This window comes from Pleurodeles waltl, chromosome 11, assembly GCF_031143425.1.
Source record: "Pleurodeles waltl isolate 20211129_DDA chromosome 11, aPleWal1.hap1.20221129, whole genome shotgun sequence".
NCBI classification, from domain to species: Eukaryota; Metazoa; Chordata; class Amphibia; order Caudata; family Salamandridae; genus Pleurodeles; species Pleurodeles waltl.
In genome coordinates this window covers 173,936,099-173,961,912 of record NC_090450.1, presented here as the reverse complement: position 1 = coordinate 173,961,912, position 25,814 = coordinate 173,936,099, and the positions used below count along the sequence as shown (strand labels likewise).

Below are 25,814 nucleotides of genomic sequence, written 5' to 3'. Positions count from 1 at the left end.
ATGCGAAATATAAACAGGAACTAAACTGCTTACTTGGATTACTTTAACATTTATTACACTCACTGCTCAGAAATCAGTTTGTGTTTTTACTAGTGGGGTTAAGGACAATACGCACCCGTATCAATGTCCATTTTTAATTGCTACGGGTCTGAGACCCGGATGGAACCAGCCCACTTAAAGCTGAGGCCCATTCAGAGCAACAGAGCAGCGGCAGCTGGCCTCGAAGGGCTATACGGCACAGCCGTACTAGAAGTTTTGTCTAGCTGTCTCCTTAACTGACTGGAGTTCCACACATCGAAGCCCTGCAGTCCACTGAAGCACGATCAAAAGTAGAAAATGTGCATGCATGGCGGGCCTAGCTCCACCACACACATGCTCCGTGTTTCCTTTTTTAGGAATGTGTGGGAAGACACACATTAAAGAGCCCGGACAAAGGGCTGCGACTGAAAGTGTAGCCGTATGTTTCAAAGGCAAGCCAGTGAACAGCATGGCCCCGTATCTGCACAAAGTGTTAGCGGCAACGTATGACGTGAAACACAGTGTTTTATGCTGCATTGTAGTATCTCCCCTCATGCAGGTATGTATGTATGTGGTATTTCCATAGCGCAAACCTAGCCACAAGGCAGCGGAGCAACATGCATGGTGGTACTTAGGAGCTACTAGAACTCATGTTGGCTTAATCGTGGGAGCCAAAAAACGGACACCCTCTTCCCCATCACCCCTTTATGGCCACTCATAGCGCTTTTTCATGCTCAAGGGTAAAAGAGTCATACACATATGCATAAAAAGAGAAAGGGTTTAGACTTGCATAGTCATGGACTACGGATGAAAAGTAGGATTTTGGACGAAAAATAAAATAACAATTAAAAAATGGTATCCGATTCAGTGTGTTTCTCTATTACTGCCTTTCTGCAGCACAACATATAAAAGAGATGAAACTGCAAGTTAACATTACCTGTTCAGGAAAGGGTCTGATCCGTTGTTTGATATTGTTCTCAAATCCTGTGGCAGGGCAGGTGTATTCACAGCTGTCTGCACTGGGGCCATGTTCTCAGACTCCATGGGAAGTTGTCGACACAAGGCTGCTTCCTAAAAGAAGCAAATATAGCAAAGCAAAAGGCAAGGTTATTCACACACTTCCCCTGCAACCAGCATAAAAAAAATCATATTCTGAGGTGGCACATGTGTGAGAAAGTGCCTGGAGTAGGAACTGTCTCCCAAAGCACCCAAATAAAAACAGACGATTCCGGACCCAACCACTAGATGGCGAATAATGTACAGCAAACTGCAAAACTAAAATGTCCCACACACCCCAGTTAAACAGGCACGTGGTCACGGTCCTTTCACTGAATGTGCAGCAAAACAACTTCAATAATTGACTACCACCTTTTCTCTCGTTGTGGGACAGAAAGCACCTCGGTATATAATTTAAATTAATACATACGTGTGATAGAAACATGTTCATTCTGGGCAAACAACATATTTGCATTTCAGCAAAGTCTGCCCTACATCAAAAAGATGTAGAAATAATCTCCAAGAAAGGGCAAGCGAATCCTGCTAACACCGTAGATCAAGTGTCACTCACCCAGCGTTTCACAACCACTACAGTTACCAGCAGTACAAAATCAATGCAGAAAGACTGTCTGAACACCACTTGTGCATCTTTATTCCATACACAAGCTATGTACAGCATAATTCGGCTGTTATGCTGTTTTTAAGCACTTTGATTAGCAGATGTTATATTACCCTATTTAAAAGTACTCAATTTATCAACCTCAGAAGGATGAACGTTGATGCTGAACTAGCTAGGACTCAAACGCATTATCTGCAGGTCGGTGACTTTTGTAAGGAACTCTTCATTCACAGAAGCTTCTTGTTGGTACTGGTGTCACCGTGTGCTTCTGTATTCTGAAGATACATCACAGGATCCCTTTGGGGTGCTAGCTGTCTCTATGCAGAGTAAATGATCCTGCTAGTAAGTAATAAAAAAACTACATTCTATGTCAGAACCCATTAAAACAGCATGACATTGCTTCATTCCAACAGTTACATGCATGTATATCTTTACTATAAACCATGTGTGTAATTTGACATCCTTTGTGCTGTTTAGGTCCCACCAACATCCAGCTTTTAGATGTCTGTAGTCAATGACCTACTGTAGACATAAAATAGTTAGCGGTGCTTGGTGCCAATTCACTGCTTATCATTGGTTGCTTTTTGTCAGTCATTTGCCTGCAGCTTACTTGATGGCTTTCCATTCTCTTCTTCTGTTCGTACCTCCCCATGGAGTACAGCTTCTTTACCATCCTTTTGAATGTATGATGTATATCCTTCCATGGCTAACACCAAGTAACTAACTACCTTTTATGTCTTACCTAATAACAGCTTTTAGCTGTATTGTCAAATGACCACTTATGGGCCATACCACAGACTTACAATGAACTTGGAGCAATGCCACTGCCTAACAAGGGCTGGCTGTCTTGTAACTCTTTGTCTTACTTCTTATTTGATGGCTTTGCTTCCTCTTCTTGTGCTTGTCCCTCCACTTTACCATCCTTTCGACTGGATGATCTGTATCCCTTCACTGCTCAAATTCAGGGAATAACTTTTTTCTTTTAGCACCACATGAAAGTGTGTGTTTTCTTAGCTCTTTCCCTCATGTGCCTCTTTTTACCTAACTCAGACAACCATCCTCCATGCTACCTGCTGCTGCCTCATCCCTCCACAGCCAGCTCACCCTTTATTCTCCATAACCCTTAATGTTTCTTTCTTTTTTAAATTTATTCTCAGCCCACTGGCCCAGTTTCAAGCACATCTGTTGCACCCCTCCTCACTCCCTATTGCTTGAACCCGCATTACCTTATCTGTTAAGAATTTCTCCCCCACTCCCCATTGCGGTCTTAAAAAAATGATTTTCTGTTTTATTTTACATTTTATGGCCACCCCTGCAACTGCAGTTTGCTGCTGTGTCTGTTCTTTCCCAATGTACTTCTCCACATGTTTCAATTGTTTTTTTTTTTCGATTTACCGCTACAAGATTTGGTTCTGCAATCTTGACATGGTAAATAAAAATAAATATAAATGAACACACAAAATGTGTACAGTATAGTGCCAGACACAGGGAAGCATAAATCTACCACCCACCAGAGGGCTAGCCTGAGCAACCGAGCCATGTCTTGGTCACCTGGAGCAGACCGCATTCTCCAACCATCCCAAAGGGCCACTTTCCCTCAGCGCAAATGCATATGCGTGGGAAAGCTGGTAAGAGCCGCAATAGCAACCATCCCACCCTCCGCAAAGTTGCAGCTTCTTTATCAATTGTTGCAAGCACACTCTTTGAGGTCCATGTGACACTGGTGTAACCTGTGTCTTAATCCATGTGAGATGCCCAGGGGACCTGAAGTGTTCCTGCCAACCATGAATTCACTAGGTCCCACTACGACAAAAGTCAAACTTAGAACATAGCACTTATACACAATATGAAACTGAATTAAAACAGAAAATATGACACTTGAAAAATAACACCGTGAGAAGTAAAGTAACATGACAAATCTATGCCTCATCAACTCCACTTGACTTAAGGAATATCCGGTGGTGAATAGAAGAACGCCTAGCCTGCAGAGACTTCCAGTGGCTATGGTTGCTGCCCACGGCAGCTGGATGTGTTGGACACAGAGAGGACCACAAGACGGAGAATCCGAGCCCTACCTCGCCACACCTTTTAACTGCGGTGGCCCGAGGCCACGTCCTCTTACCATCAACAGCCACAGCAAGAACTCCCCACTGCATTAGGTCCCTGCAAGAGAAGGTGGTTTGTCTGGCCCAATGAAGAGCCATTGCCTGCCGGCCTGCCATATTACCTCGCAGTCCAGCCCCTTCGTGCCCTCCATAATGTCGAAGAGAGCCTTTGGGCATACTGTCAGTTTGATTTAAGATACGATAAGTGTATTTATTGAACTCCATAGACTAGCACTAATTACAGAACAATGACTGAATAACTGAACACAACGATTTGACCTTTAGTGTTAAACAGAAGAGATACGGATGCAATCATGCAGTCTCTGAACTGCACTGCATGCAGACCTATACTCAAAACCTGGCTTACCCACTTAACCATATTTTGCGACTAATGGCTCATCGACCTATTGCATTATGTATCATTTTCCTTAATTATCCAGTTTGAGAGCAAAAACGTACAGGATCGGCACTCTACAAAACACTCACTTGCATATGGCTCATACCACGCTTCATATTTAATAACAATATACACTGTATAACATGTCAAATAAAGAAATTAAACATTTCGGTAACTTGTGGGAACGTTGCCAAGGCATGCGGCTATTCTTGAATGTTTCATGTTTAACGAAATATTACTTCAATAAACGTGACTCAATTCAGTGATCATATATAATCATATCGGCTTGAAACACTAAAAAAGGTTGAAAACATACGTTGTTTTATTTTAATTTTTTATCATATTTTTTTAAAGAAATCTTTTTCCTGATTTACATCTTTTGATGACACAGCGCGCGCTTTAGCACATACAGCCAAGACAGACACCTGGTTCGACTCTCCTGTGGGCTGTCGTAACCCTTTGTCCACACCCACCTCCAGAAATGTTGTGTCGCCTACATCCTTGATTCGGTTCATATCAGCTGCCTAGCAATTTCCTTTGATTCATTAAATACATAAATAAATACATGTGCTCTGTTGAACAGTACTCCTTGGAATCTGCAATTATCCATTTCTGCCGCCAGATGTCACTACAGTCTAATTATGAAGTAAATGCTACCTTAACAGGGAAAAGCCCCCAAAATATACACTATCGGTTCGATAAAGAGACAGAATTAGGAAGAAATCGAAAGAATTCACTGGGGGGAAATCTAACCAAAGCGGAAACACGCAACATGTATCCGGTGTGCACAGTGCCACTAACAGTCTGCATGGACGCGGTTTGCATTATCAAATCAATTTGAAAAATGCAGGCGGCAACATAACATTTCAAAGTCTTTTAGTTTGCTTAGAAATATATGAACAGATCAATCACGGTGGCCGAGAATGCATACATGCCAGTCAGATGGACACCTATTGGTGGCAGTAGCAAGGAGTTTGACTTCTGGGAATCTCGTCACGATTGTCGATGACGCATTTAAGTCAGACGTTCTGATGCAAGACATAATTTGCTTGAGCTGCTCCCTATGTTTTGCAAGAGGGACAGGAAACGTCCTGGCTACATTTACTAAGCAACCCTAACGACCTGTTGCTGAACAACCTTTTCTTTGTCAACGAAATGTATTCCAACCCCTCCCTGTGCTATAAGACTGGATGTTAGACACCAGTTCCATACAAAATATTCCACTTAACCAGTTACAAATGGGTTACTACTGGGTGCAGTTACTCGCATCAGGACTTTCGGACCGTGCTGAACAGCTAAGAGAACATGCCAATTGGTGGCCGCTGGTTTCGGTTGGTATTTTTTAATTCAACACTTCGTTATTTTATATTTTTGAGCCCACATGCATCAACTCTTCCCAGTACAAAACATTTCCAACCGTTCAACACGAACAGTGTGTATCAAAAATATCAAGCCTATGTGCAGCACGAATCTAGTCAGAGTAGTTCCTTGCTGTACATTTGAATACAAATAAAGGTCTAATACCAGAAAAGGGAAGGTTGTTTTCTTTGAGCACTGCTCAAGATGTCCCTAGAGGTAGTAAACATTTTAGAACACCAACATTTTTTTTTTTTTTACAAAGTGGACAGACCTCTCTTAAACGCAGAAACGACTGTTTCAGGCAATTTGATGCTCTTATATTCCAGAATAGATCGGTAAAGCCCAATTTTGACCTCACTTAATGATGGTGTTGCACTATATCATATCCCTTCAGAGGGTCACTTGGTGAAGAGCCAATATCACACAGTGGAACACAATGCGAGTTGGAAAATGTATGCACACAACAGGTTTCCACCTCCGGTGTAGAGGTCCTGCACACCTGATGCCATCACAGGTTTTGCCACCTCACCGTGATATCAGCGGAACCCTGAAAACGTTCGTTTTGGGTAGGAAAAGATGGTTGTAAGTGTCTCTTGGGCGGTGCTCAGCACAAAGCACCACCTCCTCTCCATGACCATTCACCACGCCCCCTCCAAGGGCCCTTTTCTTCCTATCACATGGTGAAAAGTTTTTCAAAGTTGGCAGGTCTGCATTTCTCATATTAAGCACTGTGGTGTACACACGTGGTGTGTATTCTCTTAATTCTCCTTGATGCACCTCAAAAGTTGTTAACAGTTTTTGAAGTATATTTTATTTAAAAAAAGAAGTTCATAGGGTGTCAAGGATACGATGTAACAAAACTGAAAATGTTTGACTATGGTGGTTATCCAAGAGGAACTTGCTGTTATGTAGAGCTATATGAGAAAGGCGTACCAAATGACAAACGCAATATGTGCTATATCTGCCATTCAATACTTCACCTGTGTGCTCTACCTCATCCGGGACCTCCCACCTGCATCAGCTTTGCCCAGCTTTGTAAAGGAATATTTTGGGGAGTTCTGGGTTCCTTTGTCATGAGTTGTTAACCATTTATTAACTGTGATCCCTGCTCCCCGTAGCATGAAACGGTTTTTGTATTGAATTGTACTGTGAACGTTTTTGTTGGGTCATGATGCCTTTGAATTGCTTTTATGAATGCAAGTTAATCTCATTAACATTTGCTGCAGTCTGTATTCACTATTATACTGTAAAAGTCTGCAACCATGCTTTGCAAAATCTACAGTCCCTGCAACATTTTTCTTGTTGCAAATTCCTTGTTGATTGCAGATATTTGGTCGATATCGAAATTGCATTTAATCTGACTAACAGCCCCGTACAAATCTTAAATTCTAAACGCAATAAAGGATTCAAGCATTACTTTTTAAAATTCCCTTAATCCAATTTGCACTTGTCTTTGCTACCACCAGGTCAATATTTTGGCCGACTGAGCAACCAAGGCCTGAAGCCATTTTGGTGTAATGTCAACTTCAAATGAAATATTAATCTAATCAGACGCAAATTACAACAGTACAGAGAAGAGGAGAGTAATAGAATACTTGTGGAAGAAGTATCTGAGAAGGTCAAGCAGATGGGAAAGTTTAAGAGGCATTTAATCTCAAACTAAAATATAAAAACCTACAAGTTATTCTAGGTCCAAGTCTAGGAACATATGGATAAACTGATTTACAGCCCCAGCAGCCCTGAAGGCAGCGCCCCCAGGAACCAGCCCAAAGGGAACATCTTCAGTATCCCCTTTGGCCTCACAGTAACCGTACCCATTCTCAAACTAACCCAAAATACATCCAGCCTCAATCTGAATATAACCAACGTGGCCTTGTTCAGATGCTGGCTACACTGGACAAATGTTTTTCAAGTAAAGTGAACAGAACGCTTGAGGCTACAGAGGGAAGCATTTGGTGAACTCTTCCTCAGTAGAAAGAAGGCACCATGATTCCTAAATATTGATGTAGGCTCACAGTAATGTTTATACCATCACAAAACATGGATTTCACAACCCTGATTACACAGTCAGTTTCCAGCTCTGGGAGACCATTCAGACCCGATCATCTTGTCGCTCAGTTTACATTTGTATTCTTTCGCTCTGTCTCTAGTCCTGCGGCGCCAGGGGTGACGCAATTTGCAGTTGGCGCCACATAAACATTAAACATCTAATCGGTTGCTTGCAATCAACAAAAACAAACCTCTAGTAAGAAAGTTTCAAACCACAGCTACAAGTTTTGTGATTATTTAACATTAATTGCATCAGTAAAGAGTTCTCCAGTGCAGAAAGATGTTCTAATATGACGATTTGATGCCAAGGAAGAATTGATCATTTCCAAAATGTCCTTTTTCAGTGCTGTTAGATGTGTTTAGTCAATTTTTGTTATGATACGCTTGAGTTGCACCGCACTAGACATACTCTTAATTAGGAGTGGTTGAAGTTTTGTGGAACATTCACTACACATCTTTTTAGGTGGATTTTACATTGTTTATACATTTTTGGAGACTATGGTGACCTGGCTCAGAACCGCTAAGTTATACCTACTAGCACTTGAAGACCATTAACGAACTAAAACAACACACGTTGTACCTTTGTAGCATTACCTCTCACACATTACTCCCTTATACCAAAAGACAATGGTAAAACAAATGAGGAGTCCCAACATCTTGTAAAGAAAGCCAAGAGCAACCAATCTTCACCCTCAGAATTACAATGTTGTTGGACACTAATGTTATTTGAGACATACGGCCCTATCAGGTAAGTGCCATTAAACTGTTTGGGGTCATAGCTCAGCCACAGATGGAACGAGTACCTTTGCGCATGTTCAATTTAACACAGGTTTCATACACATAAAAATCTATACCTTTTCGATAGGATACAGATTTAACTGGATACTGACTTTACTTTTAGACATTAGTTTTTCATACTGTATATGAGTTCCAAACTTCATATAACCCTTTGAGAGTAAGCTTTGATTTCTCTCCCTCGCTACTGTTTGAGAGTCAAATTAACAAAAACATGTTACTTAGTTACCAAATTTGGAATTCAGTAGAACCAAAGGACGTGAGAAACCTGAGATGAATCAAAGTACACCCCACATATTTGTTTCAGGTACCCCTGACTGTCTTAAGACCAACAGACCAGAGAGAGCATGGTTTCCATAAAGCCCAATTTTGGTGTCCATTTATGCACGAATTTCTGTTTTCATGAACTTTCCCGACTTGTTCATATCAAGGTTAGCAATTGCAACATTTGGAGCACAAGACGTAAGCGTTTGCTCTAGTGCGAACACCACCTAAACAGTCCCTGCAACAAAAGGGTGAAACTGTTAGGAAGTCAGTAACAAAGGAAGAAAGTTAGGAATTAAGGGCCAGATATAGGTATATTCCAATTTGCAACTTGCAAATTGCGAGTCTCAAATTGGAATGTAGAATGGTGTCCCTGACACCATCTGCGACTCGCAAGGGGGTCGCAAAGGCCCACCTCATTAATATTAATGAGGTGGGTCGCAATTTGCGACCACCTTGAGACTCGCGGCACTCACAGGGATGGTGGCCTGCTGGAGACAGCAAACCACCATGTCTGTGACTGCTTTTAAATAAATAAAGCAGTTTTTTTTGTTGTAATGCAGCCCAGTTTCCTTAAAGGAAAACGAGATGCATTACAAAACTAAAAATTGAAACGTTTTCGTTTCATTTTCACAAAGGGGAAGGGTTCCCATAGGGAGGGACCCCTTCCCTTTTGCGAATGGGTTACCACCCATTTCAAATGGGTACAAACTGTGATTGCTTTGCGACTGCGTTCGCGGTAACAAAGTAATCTGGCATTGCACTGTGACGCGCAATTAGGAAGGGGACTCCCCTTCATAATTGCAACTCGCAAACCCGTTTTGCGATTCGGTAACCAGGTTACCGAATTGTGAAAGGGGTTTTGTGCATTGCAAAGTGTAGTTTGCACGTGGCAAACAGTGAGATTCGCTGTTTGCGACGTGCAAACTGTTTGCTACATCTGGCCCTTTATGTGTAGATTTATATAGTGTGACTTAACACCCGTGAGGGTATCCAGGCACTTTCCATAGACATGGGAAGATTCAGTAACTTGCCCCGAATCACCGGATGTTGGGCCGACGCCGCAGCTCGAACCTGGATCCCAGCTGCTGAGCTGGTCGCTCTGACCCTACGCTAAAGGAATCTCCAAGAATGAGATAAAGAGACAGGAAGAGAAGGGTTCTGGTCGATAGATGCACGAGGTGAAATCAAGACTAGTCAGCTGTGACATTTGGCAACCCGTGTATTCAGGAATTTAATTGGAGAGTTCCAAAGAAAAGCTTTGGCTTCTACTCTAATAACTGTTATTAGCAATATTATTATTTCGAATAAGCACTGCTCTGCCCTGTGACCAGTTCATTGAAGAATGTTCGAAATATGTTCTCTAATTCATCTTGCCAACCTTGTTTTGATAGTTTCCAAACTTGTCACAAAAGAAAACTATTTTACACACAAAAGAGGCCTGAAATAGTTTGCAGAACACTATAGCTGTTGGTGGAGGCATAATCGACATCTAGCTGTTGTCCTTGTACTGCTGTAAGGGCCTAGCTGCTCATTGGTACATCTAGAGGGTGTCTCTAAACTATTCTTTCAGCATTGGTCGGTATAAGAAGGGAGTTGGACACTTTTACTTTCATGACTGTCAGTTTTTGTGGTCTTCATTCAGCTCCTTGGCCCTCTGTTCATTCCCAGCTGTAGCGCCAACTGTCCGCACATGTGCTCTATCGAAGTCTTGGTTTGCCTTTGATTCTATCCCCCCAAGGAACAGCTGATGTTCTTTGAAACAAACCAGTGACCTTGCTGCACCCTCAGCCTGTTCATGCCTTCGCAAGACTGCACTAGCTGCCTTTAATCGTGGTTTGGGTACTGTATGGTTAGGAATGCATGTTTCAGGTGAATATGACAGGTCTACTTATAATAAACACGTATTGGGAGCATTCAATATATATATATATATATATATATATATATATATTTATATAATAATAACATTTAAATCTCTTGAAGATGAATTCAGATTTAAAATTACAAGTCTAAGAAGTAATTTTATTTGGACACCTTAAATATCCAACAAGCTATGTTTATGCAAATCTCATCCAGATAAAAAAATGAGTAATTTATTTGCTACATGAATCCAGTTCAGTTCTGTGAACACATTTCTATAGCAACGCAACAGATACGTTTCCTAAGCTGAAACCCCACTTTTTGAAGACGTATGCAACTAGAGATGAAAAGGCTCTGCAGGCTATGATGAACTGATAAGAGTTCTGGGTCAACAATACTGTCAACAGAGACTGATCAAGTAATGTGTCAGCTTCTCATTATGTATATTCCGTTTCCGGGTGAATATTTAGAGGTACATTCCTTGATAAGGCCGCTGCTGATAAAAAGCAATCAAGCCTCAATGCTAGATCAGCTCATGGGATGCTTGTTGTCCAGTGGAGGTTTCACATCAGTAACCTCATCAGGGACATTTTCACTACTTAATCAATAGGGTTTCAGTAGTCTGCACAAGGAAGTTTTGACAGTGTATAGGTTCCACATAAAGGGTCCCCTGCAGCACCATGCCTCTCGCTCTGCCTTCAACTCCACATAGGGCAAATGGGTGACCCTCCCAAGGCCTGCCATCTGCCTGTTCAGCAGGACATGGAGGGCTTTCACCAAGGCTGGCCCTCACAGCTCTGAGAATTGTATAGAGTGGGAGAGAATAGGAGAGAAGACAGCAGGCTACACACTAGCAGACTAAACCCTCAGCACAGCTCCGATGACGTCTGGTAGTACGTCCTGTCCTCCCCAGTGGCTCCGTGCCATCAACAACCACTGGACTGGAAGTCAGAATTTCATCCTGACCCAGTTCACTGAAATGATAAGGGAGCAGCAACCTTTGAAGTTGAGTCCGATTCTCAAAGCGTGTTATCTACCTCACAATGAGACGCCCAGGCCCAGGGTACCATGTAGCGGCTACGATAAAGTCTCCCTTCGAGATAGTCGCACTTAAAGTGAACCTGCTCTTCACTGATGATAACATTTTGAGTGTGTGCACTGCAACAAATCGGAACTAAAAACAGGCACTTTCAAGAGAAAATAAGGAGCCCTACTGAACAGGGCCCAAGACTATTAGTGTTCACTCTAAATGTAATTCAAGGGGGGCCCTTCGCTGCTTGTTTATTTCTACACAGCAACTTTGACTTTGCGGGCTGGATAATTCATCTTCGCCAAATCGCCTTTCTTCTTCCAAGGACTACGTGTTGCTAGTTACTTTCTGGACCCGTTCCTGGAACCCAGTTGGCACAAACACCTCCCTCGTCATGCCCTAGGTGGAATCTGTTCTGTCTGACTGAAAGATGCGAGGGAGAGTGTTTACATTCACCGGCACCGCGGTTTCCGCCGGACAGCCTGCACGGACGTCCTCTGACAAGGCCTATGTTTTTTATTGTTAAAGAGAAATATCACAGGGCTGCCACGAATTTGGCAATATCCGTATTTCACGATCTAGTCAGTGGACAGTAAAGTACAAATGCAGAGCTTTCTTTCCATAACGCCAAGATCTTTGTTTTCAGAATTTGTGGCGTGGGGGCGGAGGGATGAGGGGAAATAAGAAGCGCTGGAAATGGGAGCACGTACCCCGCTCCCCCCCGCCTTGTGCCGGGCACAGGCAGGGGGTCAGAGGTGCCACTGGGAGCGCGGGTAATGAGCGAGGTTAACACATCCGGGTCACGCACAGCTGATTGGCTACCTGTGACTGACAGGCAGCAACGAGTCTGCAGAGGGGAGAAGTGCCCATCATGTCACCTGCAGATTAGTGCTGCTGCACGTCTTCCATACTTCTGAGGTTACCTTACCAGCACTACCCACAAGGGCTGCTGTACTGTGAATGGACTGTTGTGTTACTAATGTTGCCCTAAGTGGGAAGGGTATGCCCAGACGTGGGTCCCTTGCTCACTGTGCCACTGGAATCAAGCTAGCCTGGCTGAGGAAGGGTGATACCCTGAAACCAGTCCCAGGATGCTTGTTTCTGGTCCAGGGAGGACCTGGCCTGGCAATTCGGGCTGGACTGTTCCCATGAGGAACAGGGTCAAGACTGATTTGCATATGGCTGGGTCCAAACTGGGGTGGCATGGTGAGCAAAAGAAAGATGGATTAAACCCAGATCTGTGACTGGGGTGAGTGTTTGCATTGTCAGCACTCCGTCCAAAGCTAGCCTGGATGATGAAGGATGATACCCTGAAACCGGTCCCAGACTGCTTGTTTCTGGTCCAGAGAGGACCTGGCCTGGCAGTTCGGGCTGGACTGTTCCCATGAGGAACAGGGTCAAGACTGATTTGCATATGGCTGGGTCCAAACTGGGGTGGCATGGTGAGCAAAAGAAAGATGGATTAAACCCAGATCTGTGACTGGGGGTGAGTGTTTGCATTGTCAGCACTCCGTCCATCATCCTTTTGTGTTACTAATGGACTGTATCACCACAGCTCAGCAGCGCCACTGTACTGTGTGTGGAACAGTACCAGCCCTTCGCGGCATGGCTACTGTGCTTGTAATGGACAATACCACAGTAACATTACTTCTAATATGGACTGACAGACACACTCATAAACTACAGTGCCAGCACTCCTCAGCAGGGCTGGCACACTAAAAATGGGCAGTACCAGATATTCTTAGTAGGGCTGCCCCACTGGTAATGGGCACTACCAACACTTCAAGGCAAGGTTGTCACATTAGTAATGGGCAGTAGCAGCACATCATAGCAGGACTGCCACACTATTAATGAGCAGTATCAGTACTCCTCAGCAGGGCTGCTATACCAGTCATGGGAAATACAAGTGCTTCTCAGTAGGGCTGTCACACTAGTAACTGGAAGTAGCAGTATTTCTGAGCAGGGCAGCCACACTAGTAACCGGAAGTAGCAGTATTTCTGAGCAGGGCTGCCACACTAGTAACCGGAAGTAGCACTATTTCTGCATTTCTTCCCGCATTGTACCAGTCACGGAGGGCCCATCCCGGACCCACCACTGGGTAAACACCACGCCAGGATAGTCCTGGTTCTATCAGAGCCAGCACAGATCAGTATACCAGACAGATACTGCTGAAGAGCGATCCAGAGTGATGAAGAGACTTCAGTCATGGCCTACCATCTGAACACGAAAGTGACTGAGATCCTGTGAAGCGTGCCTGATGCGGACTATTCTGCCTGCTTGCAGATAACTCTTTGGATTTGTTCTTCATATTCCTAGCACACATTTTGGCAAAAAACACCGATAAGGGAGACAGGATTGACTGTGATTATGTCCTATTTAAGAGAATACTCTCTTTATAGGTCGAAGGATAGGGGGTGAACATGATTAAAGTGATTAAACAGACAAGTAACTCATCCTCTGCTGCACTTACTTTATGGAAGAGTGCCAATGGCAGGTCCAGGTTGGAAGGATCCCTGCCAAATTTTCACAATGACAACACCACAACTTATCTACCATTATTTAGGCTTTAACACAAGATACAGGCCAACGGTAGCTCTTGTGTGGTCATTTCTAGATGACAATGGGCTCTACGTTAACACTACCTTGACAAATAATCGACAAGCTACAGCTAAGAATGCTGTACAGAGACAAGTCCTAGACCTGAGCATAGAATATCACATTACCGGGGCCTGAAAGACATACGCTGGTTACCAGTCGCGGGAAAAATATCCTTCAAAATTCTCTGCATTACACACAAAGCAGACCATGTGATAGGACTACTCTTCTTAAAAAGAATAGGTCCTTTCCCTTTAAAAAAAAACAGCGTGGGTGGGAGTTCTTGTGCCCTACTGATTTGCACGCTTTGAAACACACCATCTACAATAACCTAGCATTCAGAAAAGCAGCAACAGTGAACTAGAATGCTTAAAAGTACACATCAAATGACTCAGATTACTATTCGTAACGATTTGTATAGACCAGTGGTTCCCAACCTGTGTTCCAGGGACCTCTGGGGGTCCGCACTTGCTTCGAAAATTAAATAATATTAACAAATTAGGTCCCCAGCTTCCAGAAATGACTCAGTGGTGGGTCCCTGGATTCCAATAATGATTCAGTGGGGGTCCCCGGGTTCAAGTAATGCTAAAGTGGGGGTCCACAGAAGTCAAAAGGTTGGGAACCACTGGTATAGACAGCGTGCAAAGCTGGCCCTCAATCTCTTCATATGCTACTGCTTCATCTACCACCATGCCAAATGTGTGAGTCTTACAAGGACATCAAAGCACAGCACTTCCCTTCTTGATGCCACTTAAACCAACAACCTTCTCCAACCATGCACTACAACTAGAGTAACTACTTACTTGACTACCAGAAAATACTTTTGGACCTCCTCAAGGGCTACAAAAGCACTAAAGTATATTGAAGGAATATACAGAAAACTCATTAAAATAGTCAGTGTTTAAACTGAAAATCTAACAGGGATCCCGTCCTCATGAAGCTTTGCTGGGCACTCCTACTTTAAGATCAAGTAGCTGAAGTCATGTCTGTGCACAGGGTGCTAAGAGTGCAATCTTAAACAAAAGCTCTGTTCATATGACCAATCAAGGTATACCACTGAGAAATGGCCTGTGAAGTCAAAACGTTGGGGACCCAAAAGGTATCAAAGCGCAAAGAAGAGGGAGAAATCAGGCATAAATAAAAGCCAGCAAGTCCATACAACCCCTGAGAGGAACCCCTAAACAACTATGTTTTCAGATGTTTATGAAACACTAAATAAGATTCAATGCAGCAGATATATTCCGGGAGGGAATTCCACAGCCTTCCGGCCACTACTGAGAAAGCCCGTTCCCCCAACCTGGCTTCCTTAGCCCTTGGTACCACCACCGTATAGCGTCCAGCTGAACTCAAATGTCTCCTGGTCACATAATAGTTCACAGAAGCCTTCAGGGAGTCCAAGCCCCACAAATGTAGAGCTTTATGCATCAAACACAGGGCCTTAAAGGACACATGTTTCTTAGATTCATGGGGACAAGGACACGTTTCTATAGACATAAGGAGGCAAGGATTCAATTCACCTTTTGATTTCTGCAGGAGCAAACATTTGAAGTCAAATTAAGTGTGTTCTTATGCAAGCAAGTCCTTTCTGTACCTGGCTTCCAAACCACTGCTGACTAGCCTCTGCCAGACTACTTAAAGAAGGAGGGCGAGCTGCCATTGTTGTCACATCGCTTCAGTGATGTGCTTTCTGTTTACAGCAGGTGAATTAGTCCAATTCGTCCACTAAAGCAAACAACCAATAGATCGCACAAAAAGCTTAGATTTGTTAAATTGAAGAGCAGGACTAGAAACATGGTGCCCTGTCCATATGTAGAGTCATACAGCAATCTAATGAGCTGTACATCCTTTCCAGTCACCCACACACCATGCCATGAAGGTTAGAGGGTGCCACTGTGCATCTTATATTACCAGCTACAGCTATTCTTAAACTCATTAGTCTTTTTCTGGAAGCTACAGCCCTTTACACAGAGACAAAAGTAGTTTTTGTGAGACAGAGCTTGCACTGTGAATATTATTTTCTTTTCTTAACATACCATCTTTGTGATGACAAATGAACCCAATGCCTCTTGGAAATGGGTATTGACAATATTTAATTAAAAAGGAAAGAACTCCCCTAAATGTAGTGTAAAACTTCAAATTTTCCTAAAACCTGGGTGCCTATATTCAGGAGGAAGATCAGGGCCTACTTTAATGGTCTACAGGCACATATTTGTGAAGTCATTTTAATCCAGTGCTCCACTTTTACTAGTTACTGACTGTTCAGCCACGACGTGTGTGGCATCTATATAAAGTAAGACTGCTCGGTCGAGCACGCAAGTGCTTTGACCTGTTGTAAGTATAGTGGGCTTTTAACCACACCCATCTCGCACCCATTACTTTCATTTGTTTCTGGGCTTGCCTTTCAAAAATCACTGGATGACATTGGTAAATGTTTTACATTTCTCCCACCTTGAGGCTGTTTTTTGTCACGCCTTGCAGACAGCCGCCGTTACATGGATTATTGTACGACTGACTATATACTTCAGCGTGGGTGAGCTATTTTTTTTTTACTCTCCCCTCCGTGCTGCATGGGGCTCACAGTGTGAACTGGCACAACAGTGTGAATTCGATAGGCTGGTACTGGAGCGCTGGTCACATTGTTCACAATTAACTAATCAGAGTAATTTCTTGTGGCTCTCCCCTTAAAACACTTGACATTTTAAATGTTTCCAATGGGACCACCACCAAAACGTCCAGCACAACACACTCTTTCTGTCTAGTCCATCTCTGGGTACCCACACTAGGTTAGTGGGGACCCCAAAATAATAACCGTTCCAACCAGTCAGTGTCTTTTCAAGCTCTCATGGCTAGTACTTTTGTTTTACAGATGGGAGTAGTTAATGTCCTCAAGGGCCTTGTTTGTAATTTCATTGCAGTAGACCTGCCAGCCCTGAAAATATGTAATGTACTATGCCCTCTAGGGGCTAAACATATGGTTACAGTGTGTTACTTTCTGCCATTTTCTTTTTGTGTGTTATGCCATCTAGGGTCTAACTGTATAGTAAAAACAACAAGTGATGGACGGAATGCTGAACATTGTCAAACACTCACCCCCAGTCATAGATCTGGGTTTAATCCATCGTTCTTTTGCTCACCATGCCACCCCAGTTTGGACCCAGCCATATGCAAATCAGTCTTAACCCTGTTCCTCATGGGAACAGTCCAGACCGAACTGCCAAGCCAGGTCCTCACTGGACCGGAAACAAGCATCCTGGAACCGGTTTCGGGGTTTCACCCCTCATCAGCCAGGCTAGCTTGAATCCAGTGGCATGGGAAGCACGGGACCCACGTCTGGGCATACCCTTCCCACTTAGGGCGACAAAGCAAAAACAACAAGTGATGGACGGAATGCTGAACATTGTCAAACACTCACCCCCAGTCATAGATCTGGGTTTAATCCATCGTTCTTTTGCTCACCATGCCACCCCAGTTTGGACCCAGCCATATGCAAATCAGTCTTAGGGTATGCCCAGACGTGGGTCCCGTGCTTCCCATGCCACTGGATTCAAGCTAGCCTGGCTGATGAGGAGTGAAACCCCGAAACTGGTCCCAGGATGCTTGTTTCCAGTCCAGGGAAGACCTGGCCTGGCAGTTCGGGCTGGACTGTTCCCATAGGGAACACGGTCAAGACTGATTTGCATATGGCTGGGTCCAAACTGGAATGGCATGGGCAGGAAAAAAACAATGGATTAAACCCAGATCTGTGACTGGGGGTGAGTGTTTGCATTGTCAGCACTCAGTCCATCATCCTTTTGTGTTGCTAATATTGCCTTAAGTGGGAAGGGTATGCCCAGACGTGGGTCCCGTGCTTCCCATGCCACTGGATTCAAGCTAGCCTGGCTGATGAGGGGTGAAACCCCGAAACCGGTCCCAGGATGCTTGTTTCCGGTCCAGTGAGGACCTGGCTTGGCAGTTCGGTCTGGACTGTTCCCATGAGGAACAGGGTCAAGACTGATTTGCATATGGCTGGGTCCAAACTGGGGTGGCATGGTGAGCAAAAGAACGATGGATTAAACCCAGATCTATGACTGGGGGTGAGTGTTTGACATTGTTCAGCATTCTGTCCATCACTTGTTGTTTTTGCTCTAACTGTATAGTTACATGACCATGTTTCTTATAAATGTTATTTTCACTGTGGTGTCCTCTAGGGGCTGTTCTAAGGAATACAGTCATATCAACATACTTAAATATTCACGGCATGGAAACGTGTCCCATAATGCTTTGCAGGGCATTACTTTTACAAAACATTTTTGTCCATAACTGAGCCTGTGGTGGTCCTAGGACAATAGGACCGCCTTCAAAACATTGACCACAATGTGCTCTGTCAACATCTCTGGGTCTCCAAAATATTAACCCCTGCCACCATTCATTTTCTTTTTAACATCTTTCATGGCTGGAACTTTTGTTTTACAGTAGGGAGAAGTTATGTTTTATGGGCCTTGTTTGTAATATCATTGTAATAGACCAGCTAGCCTTGAAAATTTGTTATGCACTATGTCCTTTAGGGGCTATGTACCTGGTTACTTTGCGTTACTTTCTCCCATTTTTGTTTCATGTGGTTATGCTCTCTAAGGCCTGACTGTAAGGTGACATGGTAATTGTGGTGTTCTTTAGGGGCTGTTCTGAGCATTGCAGTCAACATACTATAATATTCGGCGCACTTAAACTTGCTCTATAATGCTTTGCAGGACATTACTTTTACAAAACTTGTTTGCTCATAACACAGCCTGTGGTGGTCCTAGGACAATGGGACCACCTTCAAAACACTCCATCTACATCATCGCTGGATCCCCACTCTAGGTTAGTGGGGACCCTAAAATAATGACCCTCCCACCATTCAGTGCATTTTAGGCTTTCCGTGGCTAGAACTTTTGTTTTACAAGTGAGTGAAGTTTTGTTTTGAAGGCCTTGTTTGTAATATCATTGCAGTAGACCTGCTAGCCCTAAAAACCCTCTCTAGGGGCTAAATATATGGTTACACTACACTACTTTCTCCTGTTTTTTTCATGGGATTATGCCCCCTAGGGGCTAACAATATGGTTACATGACCATGTTTCTTACAAATGATATTTTTGTTATGGTGCCCTTTAGGGGCTGTTTTGAGCATTACAGTCTAATGCCAAAAGTGTATTTCTGATAAAGGTTTATATGATAATTGTAAATGTTTTAATAATAACTCCTTATTATTATAATTATAACCATGATTCATGCCAACTTAACATCCTTATTACATGATGACTGCTTGAACACTCTTGATTTGTTTGGGTGACCCTTCTAGCTTACTTCTCTTCCATGGCTGCCTTGTGTCATTTGGGGGGGATTTGTGTTAGCCAGTCAGTAACTCTGATGGTGGGGTGGTGAGAGTGGTATTCAGCTGGAATTAGCATAGTAGATTTAAAGCAGGATGCTAAATGGCAACATTTTCATTTTTTTGCTGTAGGTAGAGGCAGAAGGTAAATGGAAATGCTTTAGTTAGATGCAGGGCCACTGGAATTATATGGCAAGAAAAGACGAAATTATGAGGCAGGGTTGACCAATTCATGTGGCAAGAAAAGTCAAGTAATTGATGTATAATACCAATAGCTCTAACTCAAGCAAATGCGAGACTTACCACATTGCAAATGCTTGTTTTACTTAAATTATGCATTAGAGAGAAGAGCAAGGGAGAAAAGACATTAGTGGGTCCCAGTAAAGGGGGTGAGGGGGTGGGCGAGCATACCGACAGGGGCTCAGGAAGTGAGGACAGTGTGGCACAGATGCAGAAGACATGATCCAGGGGAGAAGGCAGCGGGCCTAGGTCAAGAGGCATACGTGGTACATATGGGATCATAGGCGATGTGGGGCAGCAGATATTATGGCTGTAAGAAGGTGCACACATTGGTAGGCTGGGAAGCAGGAAAAGAAAGTGCGGCACAGGAGGAAGACTGTGGGGCCAAGGCAAGCAGGACAGCAGGATCCAGGAGTGAGGATAGTTAATCTCATAGATGATAGCAAGGTCCCGGGAAGGTGGCAGCGGAGCCCAGGTGAGAGGACAGCGGGGCCCTGGAGCGTCAGTTAGGGCAGTACAGCCTTAATTGGGGGTGGGCCAGGACCGAGAGGCACAGGAGCTTTGCAAGGACAGCAGGCCCAGAAGAGTGGTTGGACTAGAATATGATGACCGAGGCAGGTTCAAGGTGGGACAGATAAAGAAAGGACAGAGGGTCCCAGCCAAGAGGACTCTGGAAGTTGTATGTGGGGTATTCAGCAAACCCAAAGTGGGAGGAAAGTGGGCCCCACGAGAAGAACAGCAGGCGTTGTGGCAGGAAAGCGGGCCCAGAAGGTGATCACCCGGTCCTAGGGAGGAGGGCAGCAGGGCACCGGAGTGGGGGAGCAGGACCCTAGGGAACGAACACTACTCAGAGAAGAAGGTGGTGGAGGAGAATGAGACCAGGGGAAGTCAGGGAGAAGTACAATGGCACCCAGTATGATAGAACAGCAGGTCCAGGATGGTAGAGCAGGAAACCAAAGTCTGGACAAGGAAGAGGTGCTGAGGACAGTGGTCAGCCCAAGGAAAATAAATTCAATGCCTGTGGGGGTAATGACCACGATATGCTAAGTTGGCCTAATGAAAACTTGTCATGAAGAAATAAGAGGCAAAATCGAAACAGGTCATGATGGGCAAATTGGAATTAGGGTGCTATATGCTAGCTGGGTGCAATAGATATTACTCTAACCGATTAGAATGGAAGCTAGCCACATTGTGCTAACTGAGCAAAATGGCAACAGACCAGGATGCCCAAACAGGACGCTATGCAACCAGGTCATAATCTGTCAGATGGATATAATTGAAACCAGTCGTGATATGCTGAATAAGGAAAATGGAAACTTGCCACTGTGAACTAAGTGGGCGTAGGTGCAACTACATATGTGAATGCTGCCAATGTTGTGCTAACAGAGAGCAATAAAAAATGACAATTGTGTGCTAAATGTGTGTGCTAATAAGGAACAGTAAAACAAATGCAATGATTTCCTGAGCGGGCAGACTGTTTTTTTTTGTTTTTTTTAAAAAATAAAACATCATAAAGAAGCAACATTTTAGGATAAGTAATGTGAAACATAACTATATGAATTACAAGTACCGACTCAATCAAGCTAAGGGTGCCTCCTAGTGGCACTGCTGCTTCAGAGCTTTCAAGGTTCCCAGTTACATAAGCAATTCACACAGTTTTTTACTTTCCCTTCTGCGAAGTATAGCTCTGATTTTGGAACAGGATAAAAGAGAACTACAAGTCCCAGAATGCAAAACCAAAACTAGAAATGGGGTGCTCCTTACCCACTGAACTGGGGAATGTCAGAGCCCTTCCACTTTGACTAATGTGTGTAATATGTCTGGTGAATGCATTTTTCCTCACTCCTCGCCAGGACAGCAATAACAACATTCAATTAAACCTAGAAAACGGAATACCAAGCACACAGACTCTCCAAGACCAGCGTTCTTGCACTGAAGTGATTGCCTAAAGCCAACAGAGCCAGGAATCACTTCAAAGCCAGCAGCTGCCGGTAAGGCTGAAAGGAAACAAGAAACCTGCCAAAATAGCTCCACTCCCCTTCACCCAAAGCACTTTTCACCCTATTCATGTTGCCCAGCAACAAGCGCGAGCCTATAGCCAGAGATTTTCAAGAGGCAGGTTGTATTCATAAAGCAACAGAAGGAGGCAAAGATGAAGAGTTGGAAGAATGAAAACCCAATAATGGATTCCTCGAGCAGCACACTTCCGCCGACAGGCGAAGACGTTTTAAGGCCGGATCAAAATGGACAATTGCCCAGAAATCCCACCTTCCAAGTAAACGTTCTCTCTATATGGCGCACCTCAGTCTATTTCCATATGTAAAACTCTCCCCTCTCTGCCTACTCCTACCCCTGAGTCTGACTCTCTTTGCCCGGAGGCATTTAAGAAATTTTGGGGGGTCCTGGAAAGACATATTTCAACTGCTTTTGTGTGAACCCGGTTTCTGAAATCTTGTTTGGCATTATGTGCGGTTAAATTAGCAGAAAATGGGTAGCAAAATTCAAAGTTGGTATCCATAGGGGCCCCAAAATATATCTTGCCTGGGTCCCAAAAATCCTTAAAGTGACACTGCCTACAGGAACTGTGATTGTTTCAACAGACAAGTCTGACAAGGGTTGGCAAAAGTTGCCTCTGGTTATAGAGCTTGCTCAAGAAATGAAACAGGCACACTGCAAAAGTTACCATCTGACTCCAAGTTGGTGGGACACAAACTTTCCAGTTGTGGGCTTTAATTTACCATGTCAATGCATTCTGGGAGTAGTAGTCTTTGTTTAAATAGGGCCGAATGGAACAGCAAACCTGAGAACAATATGTAAAGGACAGGTCCAGGAACGGAAAGTGGTGACAGGGTTAAATGGAGTCTTCTCATTACCCACTCCAGACCCGGAATACATTTCTTGAGCACATTGGGGAGTCAAAAACTGCATACTTCTCGGTTAACGTACACTTAAAGTATGTAATTAGCACCAAGCAGGACAATGTAGATGAATTGAGAGTTAATCAAACGATGCAACACAGTTGAGGGCCTCACTTGTGAAACTTTAAACATGGAGGGTCTTTTCCCGCCAACATCTTGCTCATATCGTGCCTTGAAGTTAGTTGATACTGCTCCTGGTTTGACGACCACTGGGCTATCCCTCCAATTCAGTGGATCAGAAGATGCCAAACTTTTAGTCCTAGGATAGTTTACATTGCCTATCTCTTGTTGTTCCCTATGCTTGGGGAGGCCAACTTTCTAAAGATTCCTTCAAGATGGTTAGCCTACTCCCAAAGCCAAAGCCCAGTGGCAACTTATTAGGCACCGTAAAGCTGGTTTCAAATTGATCAAACACAGGGACAATTGCTGTCCTAATGAACTTGTAGAACATCATTCACCCTACTATAAGGCTGGCCACAACCAATTTCAGCACACTACTACGGACCTGAATAGTAAATACCGCAGCACAAAGCTGTCATCTGGAGCCAGTAAACAGGTTTCCAGCTAGTAAGACATGGAGTCCATGTTTGGCCTAAGGAACCTGCTGCAACACATTCACCCAACTATACGTCCCACGACTAACAGCTTTAACAGGACACTAGATATCTGTAACTGACTGTCTATTTTACTAGTTGCTTTATGATACTGGCCTCCACGCCTTACTCTGAGCACCCTTCCCCAGCCCCCCACCCAAAGATAAACACATGGATGGAGGTGTTTTGTAGTTGAAGGCACAACACATAGCGTTAGCAACAGGGTCGGAGGAGGACACAAAATAGGCCCAGGTGCCAAAATGAAAGTGGCCTCATTAGCCAATTGATAGCTAAAAAAAAAAGTGGTCCACATTTGCAAATCCTGTCACTTCCCAGCTTTTAAAGACATCATGCGGGTATGCTTGGTACAGGCAATGTTTGTGGTAATAATAGGGAAATCAACAATAAAAATGATTCCACCAGACCATAAAACTGTCTCACACACACGCACTGGCCAATCAGATAAGCCCCTCGGGCACTGCATGATTATTCTACAGGCTCACCCTCCTTAGCATATCATACCTAATGAAGCTCCTAAAAGTAATGAAACCCACCTAACAACGTGCCTTTACCGATTACACACGAATAACCTCATCTTGGCTCTCGTAGCACCCTGAAGCAGCCTGCTGCTGCACTTTATGCACGGCTCAAGCAGCCAATGATGACATTAACAATGCTTCGGGAAGGGAAGGGAGACTCTCTCCTCTCACCCTTAGCTGAAACACCACAATCAGTCGATCGGGAGTTGTGCCACGTGAAATAATGTCGTCAGGTTGATGTTATGAAACAGTCACCTGCAGTCCGGTTCAATGCACTCGGCGCACGCCCCGCGTTCTCCACACGGTGGCGCTTTTCATGCTCTTTCTGCAATGCCCAGTTTGTGCGGCACTGTGGAGCTTACTACAAACAGGGAACTCCTAGGAGTGGCTGCGGGTGTCGCCTCCAGCCCAACCCTTACAATTAAGTCTTATTTACATCCTGACCCAATTTCCGTCAAACATGCACCTAATTATGGGGCGAGTTCCCGTGCCACCAGCCATAGCAATTACCTTAATATTCATCAAAAGCGCCACGGGCGTTTTTTTAAGTCAAAGGAGCCATCCAAGGTAGAGGGGGAAAGCAGTTCATGCCCAATATAGTTTGGATAGACATTTATTTTGGGACCTTGACAACTGGGCCAGCTGCTGGACCTTCGTCAAATCACAATGGAGGAAGCCAGCAAAAACTTCCTGTCAGCCAGCTCCGTCTTTACTCAACATAAAATATACATAGTAAAGTCACATAATAAAGGGAAGTAGGCACAGGACAAGCCAGATAAATACTCTGTCTTGACACATTTCAACAACTGATTCAAATATATTGCTAATTACAGGAAGGCGCGCACATTCAAAACCTCCTTAGGCCTGTTTTAGATAGATTTTGATGCAACTGACTCCTGTAGAGCTCTTGACTTACTCCTAAATTACAGAAGTAAGATAGGTCCCCTCCTGGGTTACTGGGAAGTCAGGAATAACCCAGGAGTAGCATAAATCCTAAATCCTGCCTACTCAAGCCATAATCTTTGTAAATCGGGCCTCTCCCAAAAACAAATGTTTTTTTAGTTCACATCACAATCGGACCTAAAAGTTTTTTCCTCCTCAGCTACTTTGAATTTCTTTTATATTTGTACAATCTAAGTGCACTTCACAACGTTTGTGAACGCAAAAAAATAATAGCAGTGCAGATGCTTCAACAGAACAAGAGGGTTTATTTGGAGAAAACCAACAAAAGCCCTGTTGGTTTGTCTTCTCCCAGGAGGCAGGAGCTGGTGTGGCAGAGTTTAGGGTAAGCACTATTCAAGGAAATAAATAGGGTTAACGGATAAGTAGTTAGCTACCTCACATGAGATTCTTTGGCTGCACGCACAATCACCAGGTATCAATCTAATTCCAATAAATCAGCAAAACCAGAGAAGAGTTCAAGAGGAACTTATTAACAGTCAAAACTACCTCTCAAACTTGGTACCCTACTTAGAGGAGCGTGGACAGAAGACCACTCTGCACACCGCCACCCGAGGCAGATAACTCTGGTCTTACCACAGTGTTCGGGCTCGGCATACCAAACGAATGAGAACAAAAAACTGCCAGGGACAAGCTAATACACCAAGAGACAGCCCTTGGCACATCATTAGTGGTGACCTGTTGGACTCAGTGATGTCTCAGCCTACAATGTGGATGGTTCGTGAGTGTAGACTATGTGATCTTGGGAAATAAAGCAAAAAGATAGAGGCGTGAATAGTGTGTGGCGGTCTACCTGCTGGGCAGCTCACAGCACTTTCAGGTCACTAGATCTCCTCACTGAAGTAATGCCCAAAATATTATTGAAAGAGTAACCAACTTAGGCAATCAAGTGGTTCAAGTGCGCCTTTAATGATGAGGGATAGACCCACTTTGACCTTATCGAGGAGATAGTTAACTTGCTTAACAATTATTTATTTTAACCTTGAGAACTTTTGCACTTTGTTTTTGAGAATGAAGAGATAGCTATTTGCAGTTAGGAACACATACTATTTACCAAAGATAGAAAGTCTACAGGGGGCACAGTTCTACTTAGTAGACAGAAAAAGAGTGTGAAAGAAGAACCTTT

General features: G+C 43.9%; 1 protein-coding gene across 1 annotated transcript in view; it reads right to left on the bottom strand.

Moving 5' to 3' along the window:
• The window catches only part of WWTR1 (WW domain containing transcription regulator 1), a 163,266-nt gene that overhangs the window by 8,381 nt on the left and 129,071 nt on the right, over window positions 1-25,814 (bottom strand). The window contains exon 4 of the mRNA XM_069213373.1: window positions 956-1,089. Within this exon, the coding sequence (XP_069069474.1) occupies window positions 956-1,089 (134 nt within the window). The remainder of the gene's footprint in view (window positions 1-955; window positions 1,090-25,814) is intronic.